The 19,628-nt window shown below is 35.8% G+C and overlaps 1 protein-coding gene across 2 annotated transcripts in view; it reads right to left on the bottom strand.

The window, feature by feature from the left end:
* Positions 1-19,628, bottom strand: part of ERCC8 (ERCC excision repair 8, CSA ubiquitin ligase complex subunit) — a 33,734-nt gene that overhangs the window by 13,488 nt on the left and 618 nt on the right. For both annotated transcript variants that reach the window (XR_013777099.1, XM_079329839.1), the window contains exons 2-10: positions 18,079-18,174; positions 17,834-17,935; positions 9,759-9,882; positions 8,472-8,553; positions 7,831-7,899; positions 6,620-6,686; positions 5,244-5,347; positions 4,057-4,181; positions 1,629-1,826 (exon numbers count right to left, since the gene is read on the bottom strand). Coding sequence is in view for 1 of the 2 variants with exons in the window: in XM_079329839.1 (XP_079185965.1) it covers positions 1,629-1,826; positions 4,057-4,181; positions 5,244-5,347; positions 6,620-6,686; positions 7,831-7,899; positions 8,472-8,553; positions 9,759-9,882; positions 17,834-17,935; positions 18,079-18,174 (967 nt within the window). In the remaining variant the exon portion in view is untranslated. The remainder of the gene's footprint in view (positions 1-1,628; positions 1,827-4,056; positions 4,182-5,243; positions 5,348-6,619; positions 6,687-7,830; positions 7,900-8,471; positions 8,554-9,758; positions 9,883-17,833; positions 17,936-18,078; positions 18,175-19,628) is intronic.

Here is a 19,628-nt window from a genome sequence, read left to right as displayed (position 1 = left end):
CAATCCTTATCTCAACTCATGAGCTCTTTGTTAGTTCTTTTTTCCACTCTCCTCTGCCTAAACTGTAGTAGGAGAGGATAAACCAATGACTCTTGTTGGGTGCATTCGGCCAATGTCACACCATGACATATAGCAATGCTGTTTCTTAGACTAACTAATACAACTGAAAGCACAACATTTACATTAAAAAAATCCAGTCACAGTTTTACAGTACAGAACTGAACTCTGGAAAAGGGTGCTTCTGAAAAAGAATCAAGAGTCACATTAGATAGGAAATGAAGTTGTTGACCTCACAAACTTCTAGATACAACAACTGATGGAGTTCTTGTGTGCATATGCACACACGAGTGATCTTATACCATGGATCTTAAAAGGCAGAGACACCACATGTAAAACAAGTAAAACATGTTTTACAGACAGACCTAATTAGCCTCACCTCTTCAGTTTATTAAATATAACACCAAAGATAACTTTATAAACACACTAGAAGTTTTGTTGGGAAACTACTCTTGAAAAGGCAAAAAGCTTTTCAAGAACATTCTGGAAAATATGTACTTTAGCCACAATGTGAATATTGTAATTGATGTATCTCACTGACTGTTCATACCAGAATTGCCTTCCAGGTCTAGCAAGGCTTATTAGCATGGGTCTATAACATGTCCATAACGTGTCTGTAATTCTCAGTGAGATCTGTCTCAGTGGTTCAAAGTTACTCAAAGCAGAAGCTACCAGAGTCACTTCTATGAGGCATTGTATGAGAAGTCATGAAAAGGTATCTACATGCCCCTTCTGCCTCAAATATTTCTGCCTGATATTTAGAAACAACAGGCAAGGAAGGAGCAGCTCAAACATGAAGTATGATCCTTAGCACATGAGAGCAAACATTATAATGGCCTGAAAATCTGTACCATCATCCATTCTGCTCTTGGCACAACACATGCCATATAAACAATATGTTTTAAAGTATCTCAAACAAACTAACCTTTGTCATCCTTAACTCTTTTATTACAAGAGAAAAATATACCAGAAGGGGATTGGAAAAGAAAAAAAGGCAGAGAAGAAGAAAAAAAAGTATCTGTCAGTACCATGAGTCCCTGTAATGCTATGGTATTTCTCAGTTGAAATGTTCTCTGATTAATTTAAGAATCTCATGATGTTGTCAACACTTTATTTAAAGTGTAACTACAGGCATTTGAGCAAGATTATCTTAGCAAAGTACTTGAGAGCCTTCAGAGTATTCACAGCAGTACTAATGCACTTCACATTCTTTCCTACTGTGATTAGCCTGAGGTATCTCTGAGAAAGAAAACTCTCCTTCAGTTTTACAGAAAACAAAAGCCTTCACACATATGCTTTATTAATGACTATACAAGCCAAAAAATTACTAAAGATATATTGAAAAGTTACATAGTGAGACAAAACAAGCAGTGGAAGGAACCTAATTCAGAAAACGTAATCTGAAAAACTTTACTAAACTTTCTCTGGATGACATGTAAACCACAGCACTCCCTTTAATGATCTTTGATTAAAGCATACCCCTGAAAAGTGAATGCTTTTATAGTGCAAATGGTACGTCAATCTGCATACATATTCCTGTTTGTCTGGAATACTACTTGTATTTCACTTACCTGAAAATGAGGTTGAAATACACAGCAGTTGACAGTACTATAATGCCCTCTAAGCATAGTTATCAGTTCTCCTGTGAAAATCGTATAAACAGCAATGATACTTCCATGTGGAACAAAGGCAAACTCTGGATTACAGCCAAAAGAGATGGCAAATTTGAGTCCTTTCCTACTTCCATTACAGACTTTCCCATAGTTCACCTGCAAAATGAAAGATCACATAGATTACGTAGTCAGCTATTAAGTAAACACACAGGAAACTACGTGAAAGAGTCTATTTCACTTAATGTTTAACCCTCAATAAAATTATTTTTGGGTTATATTAATTTATCTCCTGATATTTCAAACTAGAGATGTCTATCAAGAGTTTTATTTTTATGTTCAACACAGTTTACTCTTCTTAATATCAATTTTAAGAAAGGGAAATAAAGAAATGCCTAAAAATTAGCAATTCCACACTAAGAAATAGGATTTTCACAGGCCATTGCATGACAGATCTGCATCAAGCATGTCAATCCCCACGGAAATTAGACAAGGTTCAGGAATTACTACCTGTTGTGGTTTAGGAATGGTATTTTCCAATTCAGTAATAGTGCTAAAACCACTCACTAACCCACCTCAGATTCAAAGAACAAAAAGCATAGATCACAGGTTGAGATAAAAACAATTTACTTGAAATAGCAATAAAAACCCAAACAGTAACAGCAACAATACTAGTAACAAAAGATATGAGACAAGGAATAAATTTAGAAGTTCAACAAAAGAATATTGGACTGTTTGCTCCCAGGGTAGCTTAGATAGAAAAAAATGCCAGGTGAGGTGTAAGGGAAACCTTGCAAATTAAAATAGTATAAAAGCACTTTATTAACCCCTGTATTAATGTCTCAAGCTATGGTTTTATAGAGTTTCAAGTAATTGACAAGTTTTATACAGATAAAAATCTCACAAAAGACTGAAAGTGAAGTTTCCAAACATGTTTAGAAATATCGGTCTAATAAGGGCCTAACAGACATCAAAAGTGTATTTATGAGGAAATAGAGAAATAAATTCATAGAAAGAGTATAACCTTCCTCTAAACAAATTTAATTAAAACAAAGCAATACAGTTTTGACTATTTTTTTTATTAAGAAAATGTGTTGTGTTAGAATATTACCTGATGAACTTCACAAATTTCTTAGCTTATAGTCAAAAGATTTCACAATTGGGATAATTTTTCCTTAACTCTAGGCTTCAGTTTTAGGTAGAGGGATTTAAGATTAACACAGAGAGCTTTGTATACATTGTACACAACAGTGAGTTGTCAAAAGAAAATCATATGTATGGCTTAATTTCTATACCTTTTGAAAGATACAGGAAAAAATTATATAGGTTAGAAGGATGGGCCAGTCAGGGAAATAAAAGGACTATGGTGTGAATTTGTATTACTTGTACAAATAAATATTTATTTGCTGATGACTTAAAATTATGTTAAGCAATATGTCCGGGCAGTATGTGAAAATACATTACTCTGGACAATACAACTCTGGACTTGAAAAAGCAAAGCAGGGTCAAGCTATTCCACACCAAATTAGAAAATTCTAAAACAGCCTATGAAAAAAGTCAATGAACTAACAGGCACAGAAAAACAAAAAAAAAAAAAAACAGTGATCCAGCTGGTAATAGGTGAGTGAACAAACTATTATCTACTTTGCTGGTGGTGATTTGAAGATAGAAAGATGTTTGTGTATGAAGTGCTGAGAACAAGCTGGCAAATACGGGTAGCATGGAGAGAAGTCTTTTATTTAAATATCTATAAGGAATTATTATTGCTCCATTCTGAAACTAAGCAGCAGAATTAAAAGATTTCTGAGGTGTGGCAAAATTTATTTCCTTCCTGATTGCAATGACAGACCATAATTAGAGCTTACTAAAATTCCATGGATACTGACTTACCTAGTATGTTCTTTCAAAATAAAGAAAACAATTTTCTTTACTGAACAGAAAATTAAAACATGAACTTTCAGCACAAAAGATTCCACAAAAACAGAAAGAGAATTGCAAGAAAAACAGGCAGCCAGTGAAACTCTCAGGTATGGCCAACTGCTCTATAGATGGTACACTGGCAATAATAGTTTAAAAAAACCCAAAACTTTCTACCAACAGTCACTGTTTGTTAAAAATTTTGTTACTGCATGAAATGTTTATAGCATACGCTCAAATTATGGATACTCTCAAATTCATAACTCTAAATTATCATATCCAATCTTTAATACTCTTTTCTTCATACTCTTTTTCTTTATACTAATTAGAAGAAATCTGGAAGAAAAACATTTTCACCAAATTTTCTAGTGATGAAATTGAGCAGCGACATCCTTTACAAAAATGTATTACAAGTTCTACTGACACCTGCAGAAATTATGAAGTGGAAGTAAGAACCCAACTGAAAACTTACTAAGGTGTTTTCTCCAGTGGAGCTGTTCCAGAGTCGCATCCGATCATCTGTACCAATGGTTAGCAGATGGAGCCCATCATTTGTATAGCATAAACCATTAACTCTCCCATTGTGAGCAGTGCTTGCTGCCGGAAAAAAGAGCTCAGGTCTCAGGTTTCTACAGAAGAATTACTACTTTGTATATACGTTTCTACTTCCATTACTCTACTAATGTGGAACACTGAAAGTGCTGTTTAAATGGCAAATTCAGTTAAAAATAATTTAATTTTTTGTTCATAAAAGCATCTCGCCAGCTAACAGCCACCAGCAGTGCTCCTCAGGGTGCAGTTCAGGGGTCAGATCTGTTCAATTTATCATCCAGCTGTTGAAGCCCCCAGCCTGTCAGTGTTCAAAGAGGCATTTGGACAATGTCCTCAACTACATTCTGCAGCTTTCAGTCAGCTCTGAAGCAGCCAGAGTAAGATCTCTCTGTATTATACTGCAGGAACTAATTTAGACCTACCTTTTAGGTAGAAATGTGTAAAACTGCTTTTTAAAGACTTTATTATAAAGTAATTATTACCTGCCGTTGGCTTAGTTCATGGTCATTTCAATAAATTAAATACACTAGCCTATAAAATTGATATTAGGTAACAAAAAAAACCCCATATCGAACCTTTCAGACAAATATAAAGTTGAAAAGAAAGATGATGTGATTGAACAACTCAACATGGTATTCAAAGGAATGCATAAAATAGCACCAATTATCTTTGGAGTTACATAGAATTTTGGTTTTCATTAAACAATATTTCTCTTTTTTTGACCAAGTACTAGCCTTCTTTAGAACATTTTCCCATCAATAACTTCTGGAATTTCAATCAATTTTATATTTATATAAAAGCTAATCCACAGCATAAATTGATTCTTCCACTCAGAAAAAAGATAACAGAATTTTCCTCTTTAAAAGAAAGCCATTCAGAACAGATACACTGCTGTTGTTAAGCCAATCCTTCTAAACAAGGTCCCAAACAACAAACACTGACTCTGTAACAGAAGTAACTAAACAAAGCTGAATGGCCTCTGTTATGCACTAAGTAACAACTGGATTATCACTACTCGCCTTGCTAGTCTTAGTATTGAAAACATTCATGAAATACAAGAATTATTCTAGTTACACATGGATTACCACCAGTTATATTTTGTATTACCTGACTCAGAAGATGCTTTGGACTTTTCCCCATTGTGCTGATCAAGTGTACTCAGACACCCAGAAGCTCTCCTCACATCCCACAATTTTACTCTGCCATCAGCACTAAGGAAAACATATTTGCATAATTAGGGAAACTGAGTGCACCACTCAATTCAGGACAGTCCAGGAATTGTCTTTGGTGAACTTCTTGGCATTCCCCTTGGTCCAGCAACTATTCTGAACCACTCATTCTGTGGGCACATCAACAAGTCAACAGAATTCCATCAAAATATTTTAAGAGAGACATCAGACTTTTATTTACATGTATTAATAACTTTAGCTGGTGCACTATCAGGACCTAAGGGTGAATCGTCATCTGTTAACACAATACACTTGTCTCTTTGATTATAATTTACCACCCTTGCATACATACACAGCCTGGGAATAAACTTGCTAATTTTTTTGTTCATTTAACTGTAGCTACAGACCCCAGCATTGTCTGTAATAGTGGTCTGAGAATTTGGGCTTTTGTTATCACAGATCTATTGTACAATTGGTACAGAAGTTGTCCACAAGCAAACAATTTTCCATCTGCTACAACAAGACAAATAACAACAAAAACCCCACAAACAAGCAAACTCCTGTTAAAACATTTAAAACATTTAAAACTTTGATGAGTCTTTCTGAAGCCTGACTTCAAAAACCAAAGATTTGCAAACCTGGTAGCTTCACTAAACTTTTTAAAAAACATTCCACTAAGCTTATGAAATAGCCATTCTTCTCTGTAAAAGAAAAAAAACCATGGCATCTAAAAGGGGAGAAGAGGAATGTGACACTGTAATCAAAAGCTAACATACACAAAAGTTATAGAAAAGCCAAGAGGATTTTTTACATTAAAAATGTCTGGACAGAAAACAAAAAAGGCCCACAGATATCAACATATAATCCATATTCACTGAATTACTGTAGCTTAAAAAGTTACATCAGCTAAGCTATTCAAGTTGTTCTCTTTGACATAAGAAAGTGTGAATAACAGAATGGTAACTTGAGCTAGACATGTTTTACTCTATTACAACAAAGATCAGCAATGCACTCACTAATGAACAGTAAGAAGTGAGTATCTCCTTAGTATTCTACCATTTCTATTCCTATACAAGTAGTTACAGTTAGTGCTCCAAAACTTTGTACAAACTTGCTATAAAATAAGCATGACTTCTACAGCTCTTCAGGTTTCATTTTTCTAGGGAAAAGCCATAAAATTGTGAACAGGTAAAAATCAAAGAAGAAAATTATCTCCAAAAATGCATTTGAATTCAAATAAGTCTGCATAAAGAATATATAAAATGTTTTCTGACCAATATTCCAGTGCATTTAACAGTTCAGCAACATCCCTACCTTCCTGTTGCCAAAATATATTCGTGACGTGGGGACCAAGACACTGCCAATACTTCTTGCCTGTGACCTAAGAATTACACAAAAAAGCTTATTATATACACCATTAAACTTACATTAAATAAATACAGACAATGGGAAGATAAGATGCCCTAAATGGAAGGACTGCAATGACACCTCATGTCATAACAGAAATACATTGCTGAAAAATAAACTTAATCACACAACACATTTTTGTTAATGAAGTTTAGAGGTGCGATGAACCATCTTGTTCCTGGTGCATCTTCCAGTAGGTGCTTTCCCACTACCTGAATTAATCAAACCACTATAATGACCAGGTTAATAGGAAAAACTTCCTAGGCACAGGTACTAAACAGAACATGACATGCCTGTTGTAGCCAATTCAGTTCACAGAAGTTTGATGGCTTAAGATCTGCATCACAAAAAATCACCTGGGCTCGTTTTAGACTTAGGCAGCCAGTGAAGAAAAAAAAGCAGCATTTGCAGATTGACTTAATGTTTCTCTACAGTTTGAAGCATGACAATTCGCCTCACAATTTATTCTCTTGAACACCTGTATATATACTGACACTCCAAAAAGTACACATTAGAAAAGGGCCACAGAAAAATTCTCATTGAGTGCCAAAAATAAGATTATGGAACAACAAAACCTTACATTTAACTGAATCAGGCAAATCCAAAGGATTTGATAACATCCTTTTATAGAAAGCTTGTTCTACAGAAATCAGACACTTCTAAACAAATCCATTTTAACACCTCCATGGGATATTCTGTTAAAAGCAGTGAAGTTTTCTTTTTGTTTTGGTAGGGGGTTTCTTCTTTTGGGGGTGTTAGGGAGTTTCTGTTCTTTTTTTTAAAGACCAAGTAAAACACCACTTATTGACACTTCATAACCCCCAAGCCAACGACCACATTTTACCATGTAACCAATAGTAATCAGTATTGATTAGGTCATGTAAATGGACAAACATCTGTATTATCTGCTCATTGATTAACATTCGTATTCAACAATTCATATATTCTAGAAAAACACCCAGAAGAACCATTTGCCACAGTGTAACCTTCACAACTGGCTATAAATAAATTAGTCATGTTACTTACAAAGGATACATTGTATACAGTGTTTCTTTACAGAACTTGTTTTTACTCAAAGTAGTTATTGTTTAACATTTATGTTTCAGACTAAAAAGTACCCTGCAGAATGTGAGAACTGGATCCAGACTTCAAGTCACAGAGCTGTACTTTGGGGCTTTTGGTACCAACTGAAACAAGAGAAACAAAGACAGCTAAAAAACTCCCCAGCATATGAGAGAACAATAACAAAATAATCTTAGTAATGACAAAAAAATAGAAGCTAGAAACAAGCTAGCTGTTCATTTGGTCAGAGCAATGCATCTATTAATAGATTTACATTTTTAATCCAAACAAATTTACCATGTAACAAATAAAATTTAGAAACTGCAGGTAACAGGACCGTGCTTAGGAAACTTAAGAATACCTCCTATTTACAAAATTTGCTATATTTAGATCAAATAACCTTTAAATGATAACTTATGTAATGAAAGAATCTAATTATAGCTAAGAATTTTATCCATAAGGAACTGATTGCTGCATTATTTCAGAAGAACAAATATGATACTCTCATTGACATCATCCAACTAATGGATAGCATTCTATTGTACCAGTAAACTTAAATCTTATGAAGACTTGATGCATGCAAAAATAAGACAGAGTAGAGAAAAAAACCCAACTGAAATATTATTTGCTTATTATTATAAACCTTACCTATTCATCTATTTCTAAACATATCTGTTTCTTAGAAACCAGTACATACCTGCTATTAAACAATGCTTTGTAGCAACTGGAGACATGTGATGGCTATAGACTGTTTCCTCAAAGTGAAATATATCTGCAGGCTGATAATAAAAACAATAAATTAATTACAATGCAAGTATTTTAGCAGAATGCAAATGCTCACCATTATTTTTTTCAATTTACAGCTACAGGTAAGACTAATACAAATATTACTTTTTACATAGTAATGACAACTCTCCTGGTTAGAAGCCAGATGACATAAACATCACAGAGTCAGCCTGCTTCCAACAGCAGGACAACACCAGAGCTCAGAGATGACCCAAAAGACTAACCCACGAAAACTGACAAACAAGAAGCACGAATGGAAATTATTACAGTTATCAAATATTAATCAAGCTAGTAAATAAACAATATGGAAATAATAACATGGAAAGGGTCAACAGGAAGAAGGTACTTAAGACTAAGTTTAAAGACTCTTTTCCTTCACAAATACCACACACCATTTTCAATTCCTAAAAACATAAAACACTTCCACATAAAACTATTATCTGCCTTATGAATGTTTAAAACTAATGGAAGATATTTACTTTAATAAACTTTAATACACTTCAATAAGTACAATAGCTTCCAAGTAAACTGCTTTTATTGTCTCATTCTAAAATACTATATATGAAAAATCACTTCAAACTGAGCTGTCTGTACTTTCAAAAGCACTGTTTAGTGGCAGAACAGGTCATTCAATAACCTTTATGTGTCCACTGTATCTTTCAAGAGAGGCTCACAGAACTACCTAAGTGTTTGGAAATTTAATTGTTTATGAGAAGATTTAGCAACTGCAAACATAGTTTTGAATAAAAAAAAAATTTTAAAAAACCCCCTTATTATGACCCAAGGATGACAGACCACTTTTCAAAAAATTCTTTCATTGTGTATTACACAGCAGTCAAATTGTATCAATGAAAATTCCTTTTCCCTATGAATATTTACATATCAGTGATACTATGAATCCATGTGAATGCTCATTCACGTAAATTCAACTAGCTGTATTCCTGTTCACAGCAAAAGCGGAAAGGAACTGCCCCAACGTTCCAAGCTCTCCTACAGTTTAGACATTCAGGTCCTCAGAAATGGGAAGGCACAACACGAATGCCAGGACCACACCACCCTGCTGCTGCGCCCACAGTTCTAACAGGAGGCTGGTTCCCATCTTCAGGATGCATAGTCCTATTCACCTCTGCACGAAATTTAGATATGCATTAAATAACATGTACACAAAGAAGGTTGCAATCTGCTGAAACACTCTTACTTGTAAAGTATTTGTGTCCCATATTTTCAAGGTTTTGTCAAATGAGCTCGATGTAAACATGCCTGTGTCATGAGGATACCACTGGACTGTCTCCACACTGAATTTATGTACATCAGGATGACTCCTAAAATAAAGGAAAATATTCCAACTGATTCGTTTTGATAATCATCTTATAGTTGTCACAGTATTTGATGACAAGTTGAATATAAACATTTTTCTTAATTTGCCCCAAGGTTTTCAAGAGAACTATATTTTTGTTGGCTTGATTTTCATTCAATGAATACTCATTACTTTGAAGAGTCTTCATTTAAGGAAATCACAGATCATTACCTTTTCAAAGTATGGTAACTATAGCATATCTCAAAACACTCATAAAGCACAAAAAATGCCTTTTGAAATCTTTAATTTGCAATGTTTACAGATCTTATGTTAAATGTGATGGCCTAACACTAAAAACCATTTGTGCTTATTAGAAATGGATCCACTGAAAAATACAATCTCACTTATAGCTCTAAAGATTCATTAGTATCAGTGAATAATTACACCTACATAGTTATTGGCAATCCATGTCTGAGAAAGTCACCAGAGAGCAGCAGGCCAAGTTACTGAGAGCCATTTATAGCTGCATTCAGAAATGAAAGAGGAAGAACAATAGGAAACTTTAAATTGAACTGTGAATATTTAGAGACTTCAAAATAACTAATAATTAACTGTGGCAGAAAGAACAGGCAGCAGAGCCAATCTTGACAGCTCCAGGATACAGACTCAACTGACCAGGCCCTGAATTATATATGTCATTAAAATACCTGGTAGATGACCCATATCTGAGCTGGACTCACAGGCATCCAGCTTCAGGGGCCCAAAACCAGCTGTTTGTTCACTCTACCCTCTGCAATGGGATGAGGGACAGTATTCAAAGGGTGAAGATGTAAAAAGTTGTGGATTGAGATAAACACATCTTAGTAAGTGAAAGAGAATAAATCAAAACAAGCACTGCTCCCCCTGGGAGAAACAAACAAACAAAAAACCAAACAAAACAAACTCCCAACCAGAGAAATGATGCAAAAGTCACATTTCACCATAGATTTAGACTGCTGCACATGACATTTTATAGTATGGAATATCAGTATGTCTCTGGTCAAAGTGGGTCAGGTGTTACAGCTGTTACTCACAGCCTACTATCCACCCCCTAAAGGGGCAGTGAGGAAAGCTGAATGCCTTGACACTACCAGCACTGTTCAGCACTCACTAAAACATCAGTGTGTTACAAGTTCAAAACATACCACTATACAAACTACCATGAAGAAAATTAATTCCATCCCAACTAAATGCAGTTCAACTGGCTCCAACTGGAGCTAGAAAAAGGCTCATGAGATTTCTTTGCTTCAGCTCTTATCTTACATTATCATGTCTATCAAATATCCTGGCCTCCACAAACAGTACTGCAGGGGTATCATGCAAACAGAGATGCAGATCTTCAGCACTGCCATGGGTAGAAGAGTATGTACTTCTAGGTGTACCTGTGCCTGGCCTAAACTGCATAAACACTACATTTTAAAGTCAGGAGTGGATCATCACAAAGAATAAAAAAAATCAACACTTTTTACCTCTGAAAATTAAATTAAAGCAATTTAAGGAGACATCATCTCAACAGGATGTTGAATTCAAAGTAACTAAATACTTGACAACAGTCTTCCACATTGTTGTGACCTACGTCAAAGTCTGTGAATTATGCTGAAGAGAAAAAAATATATTTACTTGTTCTTCTAAACATGAGTGTTCACATACCTTTAAAATATCCCATCCAATACTTGTGATTTGTCTCTGAACTATCAACTGAATGAGGGCCTTAAATTCAAAATTGCTGAAGTGCCATTTTTAAAAACTCAGCCTTGTATCAACTGTCACTTCACACCTATAGCATCAGTTTCTCCTTCATCAAGAATATGAGTCAACAGTAAATGTTATTTAACCCAACACAGTCTCTCAAATAAGTTGAACTGTTGATGCAGAATAATGTTTCCACAATCTAATCAGCTCACTTACTGCTCCTGAAAGCCTTTTATGCAGGATGGATAGAATGGCTGCATAAACATATCCTCACTTCCTCCAGGCAAATAAGGAAGGATGTGACTGGCATCTTGGGAACAGGATGGGGAGTTCTAAATGGCATAGACTCTGACTTACTAAGTAACAAAACTAACCACAATAATAGTGACTTAAATAAACTGAAATACCCTCTATGATCTTCCCTTCTGGCTTTGGGAATTCTAACCAATGGTTTCAAATGGATATATTACCTTAGTGGGAGGGAGTTAATGAAAAAGACCATCAACTGATTACAGATGCACTTAGCATAGTTCAAAGTCTCTTCAGCTCTTACTTCTATCCATGCTTAACTATGGATGCACTGGTGACAGCTACAATCACAATAAAGGGTGAAGAAATCCTTACTCATTGAAATTCAAGGTAATTTGGGATAATACCATTGAATTTCAAAGAAAGTACCAGTTTTGCTGGTAGTTAGTCTATGATCCCATCAACAGCACAAAAGCCACAGCTTTTGTCTTAACAATACACAATGCTTCACTATATGATATATACCCAGTCATCGCATCAGGATTAAACCACAGCAGAATAATACACATCCTCTGGAGCCTACAGTATGGGTCTGAAAAGATGGGAATAAATGGGAGACTACTGATGCCAGCATGTACATTGCCTAAGAGCAACAAGGATACACTTAGGAATGCAACACCATCAAAACCCAAGGCATTTTTTTCAACACCAAGCAAAACATTTCTCATTTCTCTCTGAGATTCATCCTAATGAAAACTTGGAAACTGTGTATATTAGTAAAGGATACACTTCTGTAAGATCCTCTTGTGATTGTGTGTTTGTAGATAACACTACTGAAGACAAAAGTAATCACTCTCATATTTGTGCTATAACTTTGCCAACATATGGAATGTAATTTTATTCAGCTCCTATTGCATTATATTAAAATATTAGAATCAAATTATATTCTGATTCAAGACTGCAGCCTACTCCCATTGGCATGAGCCACCTGCTGGTAAAGAAATTGTTACAGCACAAAGACCTGAGCTGCTTGTTGAAAACAAACCCCAAAAAATGGACAACAAGCTTTGTTTATTATCCATCATGATGTGGAAAAAATAAATCACATGATGGAGTAGGTGAAGAAAGTGGTGGGAGACCCTTTTTGGATGGTCACTAAAAGCTACCAGAATTCTCAACCGAGTGCTTCACCCTGTTGTCATTTTGCTGATGGCAGCTCTTTTGTTTTTTGTTCTAATAATTATATTGTATGTTAAGGTTTGGATAAGTATGAAACAATTAGCCTATTGGCTACTCTCATTAATACCAGATAACCACACACTAGAAATGTATTAGATGATCCGCACTGTACAAAAATGTGAAACATTCTCAAATTCTATTTGGATATTGTAAAGATTGAGTGACTAGTCATGGGTTGATTATGTGAAAAGATGACTGGCAGCAAAATTAGAGGAAACTCAGAAGTTATATTCACATCCTAACAAAAGTTATAATGATATGGGAATTATAGGATGAAGTGCAGTTGCTTCCTCTGGATGGAATGTGGTGAGCATTACTGAAAGCTATTCCACAATGACTCCCCATACAAACAGCCTGCAACCTCAAGCATCTGCTAAGGGGGATGAAATTGGGGGTGGAACCAAGACACCATGGCCAGGCACTGTTGAAATCCATGCTGGGAGGGGTACTTTCTATCTGATAAACCACATAGCACCTGCCCACCAAGGAAGATAGGAGAAGATGTCTTGCTGTTGAACTAGTAACTGAGGTAAAACCACTCCTTGGATGAACTTGGTTCATTATCATCTAATTGTAGTACTAACATAGACCTCCATCCCAAAGAATCACAATATTCTCAGTTGGAAGGCAGACACAAGGATCACCAAGTCCAACTCTTAGGTGAATGGCCCATATGGGAGTCAAACCCACAACCCTACCATTATTAGTACCATGCTCTAACCAACTGAGCTAACCTCATTACCCACCTCCATGGTAAAATCACCCCTCACCAAGTATGTGCTCTGCATTCCATTGACTGTACTTAAAGAGCAAAGAGAGAGAATTTTACACCAATCACTAACAAAGGAATAATACCTCAAGCTCCAACTAAACACAATGGAATACTCTAAAAGTTAAGTCAAGAATAGTGAAGTTAGGGAAGATGCTATTGTAACTTCTGGGATCAGCCAACAGGTGATCTGTTTTCTTCCCCAAAGGAATGTCTGTTAGTAAGAACCTTACTCTATGTGTGCTCTATTAGGGATTAAATCTTGTCTGTATGTTGGTCTGAACATGTTTTTGCAGCCAGAAACAATCACTAGCAGTCCTTTAAGCTTAACCTGTCACAATTTTCTCTTACTAATATGTTATTTCAAAGTTAGAGTGAGTCCTTCATGGACACTGGAACTCACTGTCAGTGGGTAATATACTTGAATAAAGTGGGAAACTGCCCTGAGAGGGTCTCTCTTATGCTGTTGGTTGTGTGTCTCTGAACAGGTCAGTTGAACCATCCCTTGACCCAGCAGGATTATTCAGTGAAGGGTCCCTGTGACAGGGTGCTGAGGGGCTGGCTGGAAACAAAGGTGTCAGCTTTCCCAGGGCACTGATAGATTAATCTAACGCTAGGGGTTGAGTAAATCTTCCCTTTGCACATGACATCTATAGATCTGATTTCATCTGAGCTAATAAACCTTTATGCTCACTTGGGCTGCTACAAAGCAAAAAAGACACCTTTAAGGAGAGTTAGCCTGAAGCCAGCACTGACAATACTAAGAGGTATTGAGCAACTTTTGAGCTTTGTTTAATGGCTTCTTCATTGTTCCTCCACCTCTGAGGCATGTCCTAGAATGGCCTGTTACTCTGGTACAGTGATAAAAGTCAACATATTTCATGCATCTATTATTCAGAGAGGTGTGCTGCGAGTAGAATCCATTTTCTTCACAGAGCCCAGCATGGGACGCGCTTTGGACTTGTGCTAAACGGAGTTGGTAACACAGTAACAAAATATGCTTTTGTTATTGGTGAGCAGGGCTTACAGAGAGCCAAGGCCTTTTCTGCTTTTCACACTGACATGCTGGTGAGCAGATTGGGAGTGCCTGGGAGGCTGGAAGGAGATACAGCCAGGACAGTTGACCCCAGCTGCCCAAAGGGATATTCCAGACCACATAACATCAAGCTCAGTATACAGAGTTGGAACGATGACATTTGTCTTCCTGAGTAACCATTATGTGTGATGGGGCCCTGCTTTCCTGGAGATGGCTGAAGCAGTGAATTAATTCCTCAGTCTGCTTGTATTTGCAGTTTTTGCATCTCAGCCCAGGAGTTTTCTAGCTTTTACCCTTCCAATTCTCTCCCTGATTCCACAGGTAGGGGAGTGAGCAAGCACCCATGCAGAACTTGGTTGCTGGCTGGCATTAAACCATGGCAAGTTAAAATCTTTAGTACCTCTACAGCCAGGAAATCAAGCTTGACTCAGAATGAGCTTAATCCTGGAGAGGCACTTCTATGCACTGTGCAGAAAAATCTAAAGCCACAGAACAAATTATCTGGGTACAGTAACTGAAAGTGCACAACCCTGGACTGTAATCAACTCTGCACAAGGACAATCAATTCTCCCATAATCTACAGGGCTAAGGAATGAACTAACACACTCCTGAGTAGCTCTGCAGGAATAATCTTTGATCTGGCCAAGCTTACTAGTGGCTACATGCCATTCAGCCTAGTTTCACGTCTCAGGATGTACATTATTCCCAGTTCATTTCATATGAAATATTTTCATTCATTACTCAAAATAACAAGCCTTTTCTACCAAAGACAAATACTGAATTAATTCTATGGATAACAGCTCACTGCCATTCATTTTTCCTAGACATGTTTTGAGTAGTAGAAACTACCTTAAAGATGAGCATTATCTGCATATTATCTAGAAACTGGTAATGTTTGGTTATTCTCAAATGCCAGTTTTTGTCACAGGACATCATGAATTACATGAAACCAGGTAAAGCTCTCTGTGCTGACTCCCAGGAAAACAGGGAAAGTTTAATTTTTGTATTTGCAATAGTGGCCCTATATTCTAGATGAGAAACATGGGGTAAACCACAGCCTACTATCAGGAATTCTCTCTTGTGTTGTTCCATACTACTGGATCATCAAAAACAGGCCCCTAAAAAGGGCCTCTAGCAGCTTACTCTTTAAGCAACTTTGCAATCATACCTGTGTTCTGCCCTGCAAACTTGGAAGACAGGCAAGACATATCAGCACTATATCCTTCAAAGATATGAGCTAGCCAGTCAGAGGAAAAGTATTTCTGAAGTATAAATTCATTTATTAACTCAGGAACTCCGAATATTATTCCAAATATCCGAAGATATATATAAACTGTAGCTAATTAGTTATACTAAGTATTTAAAACCTATTAGGAAGCTTCACGAATACTACAAATAAATGAGGCAAGAAACCTACTAAGAATATTTAAGTAATAATAATCACAAACCTCTCATTTAGAGTAGTGTCACACAAAATTTCATTCTACTATAAGAATTTATGCCTTGAGTGTTAAGAAATAAAAGACTATGCAAATTAACACCTACTCAAGAAACAGACAACCAGCTAACCATTCTTCTAAACAGAATCTTCAAGGATGGAATATTTCTATTGACCTAACTGAAGTTAATGATGGCCTGATTTTAGCACAGATTTGACAGCTTTTACATTGTGCCTTCTTAGCATGAATTGCTACAATTTGCTGCATCTGTTTCATTTCAGTTTTGAGAATTGGGGATGTATAGCCATTACATGTTCTTAACCATAATTTCAAATAATTTTGTGCAAGCCCAGCCATCAACACTTGTTCTATTAGCTATGTTCTAGCAGCCCTTTTCTTTCTTATGATCCGACATATTGTTAAGGCCTTTTATTGCTACAAGTCTGTTCTGTTCTTGTATACCTGACTCATGAAGACCCTGACTCCTAGACCTCAAATAACTTGTAGACTGGGAAAAAATAAGGTGGAAATGCAACTACCAATCTTTTACAAAGTAAAATATCTCTTACTGTGAGTTTTAGGCGAAGTTCTAACCTTCCAGACAAGCTTATTATCCAAATAAAGGAGAAAACAGCTTTTGCTAGAAGACTTAAAGTCTATAATGGAAAAATTTGTATTGCCTGTGGGGACAGCCTGACAAATCAATAAGGCTTTGACTCTTTATAAAGATTACACACAGCATGGTAGCACCCTGTTCTTTAGAAAAACACATCCCACTTTTTCAGTAACACATCTGTCTTCATTTAAACATGTTCTTAAGAAGTTTTGTATAAATTACTTCTGTACCTGCTGAGCATCTGATGAACAAAAAACAGCTACTAGTAAAGCTGGAAAGAGAAAGAGAGGAAATAAAACAAACAACTGCAAACAGGTATTAATTTTTTTTTCCAAACAGATTAAAAAGGATTATGCAAGTGATTGCATAATTATCCTGCTTAAAAGTATATTTACTCAAATATATGTACTACATATATTTGGGGAACACAGGGAATATTTCTACAGCAATACCAAAACTTCTTTCTCAGTTACTGGCATAAAGGCACCAAATTTCAACATGAAACAGTAAGCAAACAAGTGAAAAATTATGAGTTAGAGAAGGTTTGGGGTTTTTTTTCCTGATTTTCTCTTTCTAGTGTTAAAATTGAAGGTTAGAGTACTAGGTCTGACTTCTTTTTGTGGTGTCCACAGCAACACAAGACTGTTTAACTTTAGTTTCCATATAAGTACAATTGATATCCCCCATTTTAACTTACAATACCAGAGTCACTGTGCATATATTGTAACTATAAGAGCAGACAAATCAAGAAGAAGGAACTAGCTCCTGCTACTAGCCTTCAAAAATTTCTAGCAGTATTTTTATCCTAGAAATAAGAACAGATATTTATTTGCAAGTTTAATTCTAGCCACACAAGAGCTATATCATGTACTTTTAAAAGACGTTTAGAGTACTTACCTTCCAATAGAAAAAAGTGCTTTACATGTGTAACTTGGTTTCCTGCTCAAGTTTTCAAGGTCATAAAGTACAATAACGCCATCTGATCCACCAGATAACATGCTGAAAGTGCAATAAAGCACAAAAGTTAAAACACTCACAATTTCAATATACGCAGTATAATAGAGAGCTCAACAAGACAACAAATCCATAGTACTATGAATGAATTACTTATATACATTTTACCAACCAAAGTATATACTTACTATCTTCCCTCAACAGGCTCAATATCAAGGGTGTTGATACCACTTCCATGTATTCTTTCCACATCTCTGTCTTTATTTAATTCCAAACTTAGAACCCTACCCGGAAAAAAAGGGAAGAAATAGAAATTAACAAGAACAGAATTATTAGATGCTACTATGTAGATCTAAACAGCTTTTTAGAAATACAGAAACGTATATTCATGGTTCTTCAATGCATTTAACTCATCCTTGCTATTTTTTTTCAAAACTACACTTTTTTTTTGCAAAAATACAGAGATGGAAATAAATCTTGAGAAAACCTGGCAGAAAAAAATACTTTGTTGTTTGGAAGGTAAGAGAGAGAAATAACTATGTAAAACAGACTCAAAGAAAAAGCAAAACTGCATTTTGGGTCAACATATTAAAAAAATACCCCAGAATGTATTTGAAAACACTACAAAAAGAAACATTAAGAAGCTTATAATCACATATATTGGCTACTTTGAAGCTTCATCATGTAGCATCCTTTCTGGCTTCATCCTGCTTGGAACTACGGACACCTAGTGGGCAAAGTATTTTGGTTTATCAAGTTACAGTATTTCCTTCAATGTGAAGCTTGTATCCTACATTTCCAGCAATACTCAATAAAAACTAGGCTAACCCCAATGATGAAGCTCCCAAGACAACCTTTTCTAACCTGCAATTCTTAGCTTGTATGTTTGAATACGCTAATATTGCATAGTACTAAAAGAGAATCTGCTTCATTAAATCATACTACCTAATACAGAACTTAGCCTTGCAACATGATGACTGCCTCCTACAGCACCATTTTGTACAAATCACACCACCACCAAAACAAAAACCTAACTAAGCAAGTAACTGAAAAGCTGTGAGGCAGAATGTCCCTACTCAGCTTCAGCTCAAGGGGAAAAAAATCCTGATGTAAGAACCTTAGGCTGCTACAGCCATGTCCCCAACATCAAGTCTGTAGACATGCTATAAAAGCAGCAAATCATTTAAGCTCTCTTAAACTATGTGAAATATAAATATGCAAGAGTTCACCTAGAATAAGAATTCTGACATATACAATATAACCAATTAAAAACCTCTTAGCTCCAGACGGAATTTCAGGAAGTGAGAAATCTCCCTGTGGAAATGTGTTAAAACATATTACTTCAAAATGCAGCTATAAATAAAATCTACTTAAGACTACAGATTTTTTAAAGTCAAAAATTAAAAAGTTTAGGAAGGGAAATGCTAAGCAGACTACTGTCCAAGTAAGGTTAAGTCTACCCAGTATGTTACTGCTCTTAACACTGTATGCTACATGAATGCTGAGGGCACAGAGGGACATAACTGTAGTCACAGCACACTCAGAAGTTTGCCTGAACTACTAAAACTCAATTTTAAATATTTGTTTTACAATGATACAGCATCATAAAGCCATAAATCATAATCAGAAGTTGTGTAACCGAACTTAAGGTAGGCTTTATTGGATTTATCTTGAAACACATCCGCAAAGTAGATTCTCTGATATTGAACAAATACCACATTATATAACTTTTAGCAGG

The sequence above is a fragment of the Erithacus rubecula genome (assembly GCF_903797595.1).
Source record: "Erithacus rubecula genome assembly, chromosome: Z".
NCBI classification, from domain to species: Eukaryota; Metazoa; Chordata; class Aves; order Passeriformes; family Muscicapidae; genus Erithacus; species Erithacus rubecula.
This window is presented reverse-complemented; position numbering and strand designations above follow the sequence as displayed.